The sequence below is a fragment of the Triticum urartu genome, chromosome 5A (assembly GCF_056163025.1).
Source record: "Triticum urartu cultivar PI428250 chromosome 5A, HENAU_Tu73, whole genome shotgun sequence".
Classification (NCBI taxonomy): Eukaryota; Viridiplantae; Streptophyta; class Magnoliopsida; order Poales; family Poaceae; genus Triticum; species Triticum urartu.
This window is the reverse complement of record NC_141877.1, coordinates 575,542,523-575,549,108: the sequence shown is the minus strand read 5'-3', so window position 1 is coordinate 575,549,108 and position 6,586 is coordinate 575,542,523. Positions and strand designations below refer to the sequence as shown.

The following is a 6,586-nucleotide window of genomic DNA, read 5'->3' as shown; positions in this document are numbered from 1 at the left end:
GACGATGATGATGTTCTACCGACGCAGGGCTTCGCCTAAACACCGCTATGATATGACCGAGGTGGATTATGGTGGAGGGGGGCACCGCACACGGCTAACAGATCAAGAGATCAATTATTGTGTCTTTGGGGTGCCCCCTGCCCCCGTATATAAAGGAGTGGAGGAGGGGGAGGGCCGTCCCTCTCTATGGCGCGCCCTAGGGGAGTCCTACTCCCACCGGGAGTAGGATTCCCCCTTTCCTAGTAGAACTAGGAGCCCTTCCAAGTAGTAGGAGTAGGAGGGAAGGAAAGGGAAGGGAAAAGGAGAAGGAAGGGGGCGCCCCCCTCCCTAGTCCAATTCGGACCAGCCCATGGGGAGGGGTGCGGCCACCCTTTGAGGCCTTTCTCTCCTTTCCCGTATGGCCCATTAAGGCCCAATACGAATTCCCGTAACTCCCCGGTACTCCCGAAAATACCCGAATCACTCGGAACCTTTCCGATGTCCGAATATAGTCGTCCAATATATCGATCTTTACGTCTCAACCATTTCGAGACTCCTCGTCATGTCTCCGATCTCATCCGGGACTCCGAACTCCTTCGGCACATCAAAACACATAAACTCATAATATAACTGTCATCGAACTTTAAGCGTGCGGACCCTACGGGTTCGAGAACTATGTAGACATGACCGAGACACGTCTCCGGTCAACAACCAATAGCGGAACCTGGATGCTCATATTGGCTCCCACATATTCTACGAAGATCTTTATCGGTTAGACCGCATAACAACATACTTTGTTCCCTTTGTCATCGGTATGTTACTTGCCCAAGATTCGATCGTCGGTATCTCAATACCTAGTTCAATCTCGTTACCGGCAAGTCTCTTTACTCGTTCCGTAATACATCATCCCGCAACTAACTCATTAGTTGTAATGCTTGCAAGACTTATAGTGATGTGCATTACCGAGTGGGCCCAGAGATACCTCTCCAACAATCGGAGTGACAAATCCTAATCTCGAAATACGCCAACCCAACAAGTACCTTTGGAGACACCTGTAGAGCACCTTTATAATCACCCAGTTACGTTGTGACATTTGGTAGCACACAAAGTGTTCCTCTGGTAAACGGGAGTTGCATAATCTCATATTCATAGGAACATGTATAAGTCATGAAGAAAGTAATAGCAACAAACTAAACGATCAAGTGTTATGCTAACGGAATGGGTCAAGTCAATCACATCATTCTCCTAATGATGTGATCCCGTTAATCAAATGACAACTCATGTCTATGGTTAGGAAACATAACCATCTTTGATCAACGAGCTAGTCAAGTAGAGGCATACTAGTGACATACTGTTTGTCTATGTATTCACACATGTATTATGTTTCCGGTTAATACAATTCTAGCATGAATAATAAACATTTATCATGATATAAGGAAATAAATAATAACTTTATTATTGCCTCTAGGGCATATTTCCTTGAGTTATATGAAGTCTACTTCGAGTAGAACGTATACTGTACCTAGCTCCGCCTAATTACAAACATCAAGAGTGGCTCAAGTATCCAACCTAGGAATATGCTATAGCATATGTTAGGCACATACTAGTAGGAATTCGGACTCCATGAGAATGCTTTTAACCTTCTTGTTGGTTTCATCGCTTTATTTACTTCGCATTCTTCTTTCACTTCTTTTGCACAATTTACTTTTGCCTACACTTTACTCAAAATTATTACAACCTTGTGCCTTCATTTTGATTTGCATCTACAACTAACTTGCAGGCACATGTCCATACATCTCTAGAAGGGACAAAGTCCAATTCATGTGCTCCCTGTGGGATCGATACTCTTACTTCGAAAAGGCTACAACTAAACCATGTGCACTTGTAGGCCATCAGTGCCTGTCGCGATCCCCTTTGCGGACGCGAGTGCCGCGAGCACCATGTCCTCCCTCTCACTCCTGGCCGCTGTGACTATCGTGTTTGACCTCGCGACGTCCCGGCGATGAACCTCGACGAAGTTCTGGACTTCCCTGAAGTTCTCGAGGCCATTCCCTTTGGACCGATGGAGAGGGCACCACTTACTTACGCCCTCTCCAATGGCCTTGACCTTCTCCTTGTCGGCTTCCAGCCTGCCCTGCTGTGTCTTGCGGCTTTGGGGCTCCACCGCTAGGACAAGCTTGGCCTTGCACGTCTTCGTCTTTTTGGTGATGTCATCATGGTCGGCGCCCCCGACCTTCATCGGGTCGGTTCTTGTGTGATGAAAAGCATGTGCATCGGTGGTCTTGGCGCACTTCTTCGCAAGGGCGAACAACTCGGCCACCATCAGGATCTCTCGGGTCATGAGCTTCTCCAACATCTTCTCGTAGCGGACGCCATGGCAGAAAGTAAAGATGATGGCCCACTGGGGAAATCTTGTGATCGTGTTGGCAGAAACGTTGGAAGCGTGCGAGGGCTCACAAAAGTGCCCTAGAAGTTGGCCACGAACTGGCGGCAGAGGTCTCCCTACGAGACCACCGAGCACTAAGGGAGTTTCATGAGCCATGATGTAATGGGTCCCTTCAGCCGACGCCGGATCTACGGGTTTTTGTTGGTGGAAACTTGCTCGCCGCCGAGCTTCGACGGTGATCTACCACCCCCACACAAAGGGGCCTCTTTGCTGGGATGGGTCGTGCATACTGGAGGCGGCCGCTGCTCGTGATCCGACATGGTTGGAGAGGCTGGCCTAAGAGGGATCTGATGCCTTAACCCCCTACCCGACGCACCAGATGTCAACGGGTGATCGTCGATATCGTAAATCGTCCTCCACTGTCAGATATAGAAAATTGTCCCATCATGCGACTATGTCTCATCCTTCCCTCCGCGAGGGTCAGCATCGAAACATGCCAGAAAATGAGAGTACGTATATGATTGTTATCAATTTCTGACCAACATTGAAGTACTCAAATATCAAATACTCTGACCAACATTGAAGTACTGAAATATCAAGTATTTCGATTCTTGCAAACTGTGCGTAACTCAAATGGTTCGGTTCCTTGAGGGGGAAGCAAACCACCAGGGTTCAAGTCCTAGAATTGGCACTGGTGCTTGCATTTTGCTCTATTTATTCTAGTGGGAGGAGACGTTTTCATTGACTACAAGGCGCCTCTGACTTCATAAATCTCAAAGATGTTGTGCTGACTCGGTATTTCGAATGTACTCATACGGTTAGGGTGTGCATATGTGCGTTCATAGGATGAGTGTATGTGTATATGTGAGCATCTGCAATTTATTAAAAAAAAAACTTAGATTCTTTGCTGCAACAGAGTATATCCCTCATCAGAAGATTTTTTTTTTTACAATCTGAATAGAGTAAAGATGGGAATATTCCCTTTTTTGGCGAACGAAGAAGGATCGGGGATATTCATCCAGCCAGGTCCCTATGCGCTCACGACGGGATCGCCAACAGCTGACCGACGACGCCCAAACCGACGGTTCCAAAAACAAGCTTATCGCGGCCCCAAGGGCCAAAAACACCCCATCCGCAGCGAAAGGGACGCGCAGGACGGATGGAGACGAGACGAGCAGACGACGACGGAGACGTTGCAAGCAACAGCAAGGAGGATATTCCCCATGCGTGCCAAGAAGAAGAAGAGGAAAGCGCCCCTTGCGACCAAAGCGACGCGCATCAGAATAATCCCAAACTGGTCTTATAATTGCTGCCGATCACATAAATTATGCGGGGATAATCCCACACTGAACCGCGCCAGTCCACCTAATCGGCACATGCTCATCGGACCGATCGGGCAGCCGGCGTGCGAATCAATACTCCATTATAGTAGGATGTGGATAAGCACAGACAGCAAACGGATGCGGTGGTAGGAGCAGTTATTAATGTATAATAGTTGTTGACCCACGACAGAGATGATAACAATGGCGATTAGGGCATGCAGGGGACAGCGACGTGCAGCTTATCGGGTCGGGATCAGCGCAGTGCGGGCGTCCCAGCTCATGGTCAGGATCCCGGAACGTGCCGCGGTTTGCTTCTTTCCTTCCTTCAATTTTCCCCGAAGATTTGATTTTGTCTGTCGCCTGGATACTGAAATATTTACTCATTTTGCAGACAGCCCCGAGAGGGTTCGGCGAGCGCGCACCAGTTGCAGAAAAGAATGGTGCGATTCAGTCGAGGTCGCCGTGCGAAGGAGAAATCGGAGAGAGCAACCATGGCGCTCTTGTCCTCGAGTTCCTTTGGTTCAGAGAACCTCGGTTTTGCTGCGATGCTGTTGCTGATGAAATTTCAGCAACATGGAATTTTCACCTGGTCAGAAAAGGGCAGTTCAGCAGGTACAAGGTTGACGCTGAACATTCATATGCAAGCAAGAACCGAGTAGCAAAAACTGTAGCACCTTTATTCATCTCAAGTTCTCAACACAGCAGCAACTGAACAACATTCGAATCTCATTTATATATGTATGTAAGTATTTCTCGGGGCGAAAATTGGTGGTCTGCCCGAAACGCTCACGAAACAAAGCCTCATGTACATCACAAGAACAAGGCCATGATCAGTTCATTTTTTGGGCGTTGGATGGATCAACGCCCAATATCCCTGGATCCATGGCCTGCACCACACCCTCTGGATCGAGAGTGCATGCCGTTATTGTCATCCATGCCGCAAAGCTATCTCTACCTCTCTCATGAAAATCTCCGACGGTAGTCCCGAAGCCTTCAGATCACCTCCGGCTATAGCCTACCGACCTGTCGTCTTCCTCGGAACTGTCGCTGCCGGTGAGTGCCGAGACGGCCACCCCTGAAACAGAGAGCTGAAGGGGGCCTTCAGGGGACCGGGACTGCGAGCTGCTTTGCTCCTGATGAGCCCAGAGATCGCCCACCAGCATAACCGGATGGCTTGCTGAAGAAGAGCTAGGGCACCTCTGGTTGTGCAGGCGGTATTTCTGAACATCAACATGATCCAAATTAGTCTCAAGACAAGATAGTATGTTGATAGCATTTCAAAATGAGAATTGTTCACAAAAAAGTTGCACAGAGGGAGAGAATGATTGGTAACCTGTAGGTGGCTTTTCACTTCATCGTTGGTGAGGCCATCAACTTTCATCACCTCCCTGATTTGCTTTGGAGTGGCAACTGCAATCATGATGGAACAATTCTGTAAAGACTCCAATATTTTTCGAATGTTCCAACTAGCACAACATACAGCTAACATTTGATTAAAGTACCTTGAGGGCCACCGAGTTGGTGCAAGGCGGCAACAAAGTGCCGGTGAAGCTCCGGCGACCAGCACCGCCTTGTCTTCCTCGACTGCTGCTCATGAGTCTGCAAGCCAGGCCCCGGAGGCGGCATGGCGGATGCAAATTTTGCGGCGAAGGCCTGATGACGGTCGTCGGCAGGGGGAGAAAACTGCCTGTTCGCAGCCGGAGAAATCATGGGCAGAGCAGGCAGGCCTTGTGTGCCAACAATCTTGTCGTCCCTGCCGAAATACTGGGGAGCCGCCGGCGGCGGCATTGCGCCGCAGCTGACTGCCATGGGCACGCCGGTGGCACCGCCGAGCAGCATCGGCTTGGAGAGGGCGCTCTCCTTCTTCTGCTCCTTCTGAAACCGAAGAAATGGATTCGTTTCGGTCAGGATCGGATTCTTTTCTTAGAATCGTATCGTATAGCAACAACTTATTGCAGATAAAGATCAAACCATAGCGAAAATAAACAAACAAATGAAAACGGGAAGGAGTGAAGACGTACGACGGGATCGGCGGCGTCGGTGGCGCGGCTGTCGACCCAGAGCTGCGCGGTGCTCATCCATTTCCGTTTGTCGTTGTCGTCGGCGTCGCGGCGCTCGCTCCTCTTGGCGGCCTCCTCCTTCATGAACTCGATGACTGCAGGACGCGCAACCGCACAAGGCGTCAGACAAAATCCAAACAAACAAACAAACAAACAAACAAACAGAAACAAAAAATCCGTCGGGATGGGTGGGCGCGCGGCTTACCGTCGGCGAGGAGGCGGGCGCAGAGGGGCAGCTCGCGGCGGAAGACCTCGATCTTGCGGCGCTCCTCCTCGAGGCCGCGGATGCAGGCGTCGACGGCGGGCGCCTCCTTGGCGAGGCGGCCGGCGGTCTTGGCGACGAAGAGCCTGAGGTCGAGGCCCAGGTCGAGGGGCATCCCGATCTCGCCGACGTCGAGCCCCATGCAAACGCAAACGGACGGACAACAAGGAAACACGCCACCGCTCCCGATCGAAGGAAACCTCGGCGGCCAAGGGAGGGAGGAAGGAAGGGAGGGAGGGAAGCTGGTAGCGCTGGGAGAAAGTCTGGTTGGAGGAGGATAGGAATGCGGTGGGGGATCTGGAAGGAAGGTGCGCGCATATATAGACGGCGGGGGGGAATCTGCGAGCTGGACCGCAGGATTTGTTCGGCCAGAGGCCCTGGCTGGCGGTGCGAGAGAGAGAGGGAGAGAGAAGAACCGTGATGCGGCGCGTGGGGTGGTGGGTACGGAGAGGGGCGCCGCGTCCGGCCGCGTACGTTGCCGATTCCTCACGTCGCGGCCGGGGCGAGAAACCCGCGCTCACTACTCCGTCCGATCGATCTCGAGCCACCGCTTCTCACGCACCATTCTTTCTTTTTT

At 51.0% G+C, this 6,586-nt stretch overlaps 1 protein-coding gene across 1 annotated transcript; it reads right to left on the bottom strand.

Annotated features, from left to right (window-relative positions):
- Nucleotides 1-4,343: 4,343 nt before the first annotated feature.
- LOC125510685 (transcription factor HHO6) lies at nucleotides 4,344-6,386 on the bottom strand. Its single transcript, XM_048675936.2, has 5 exons — nucleotides 5,953-6,386; nucleotides 5,709-5,842; nucleotides 5,190-5,562; nucleotides 5,021-5,097; nucleotides 4,344-4,907 (listed from the first exon to the last, which is right to left on the bottom strand). Exons 1-5 carry the CDS (start codon nucleotides 6,149-6,151, stop codon nucleotides 4,686-4,688), a joined length of 1,005 nt encoding a protein of 334 aa, XP_048531893.1. The 5' UTR covers nucleotides 6,152-6,386; the 3' UTR covers nucleotides 4,344-4,685.
- Between the last annotated feature and the right edge of the window lie 200 nt (nucleotides 6,387-6,586).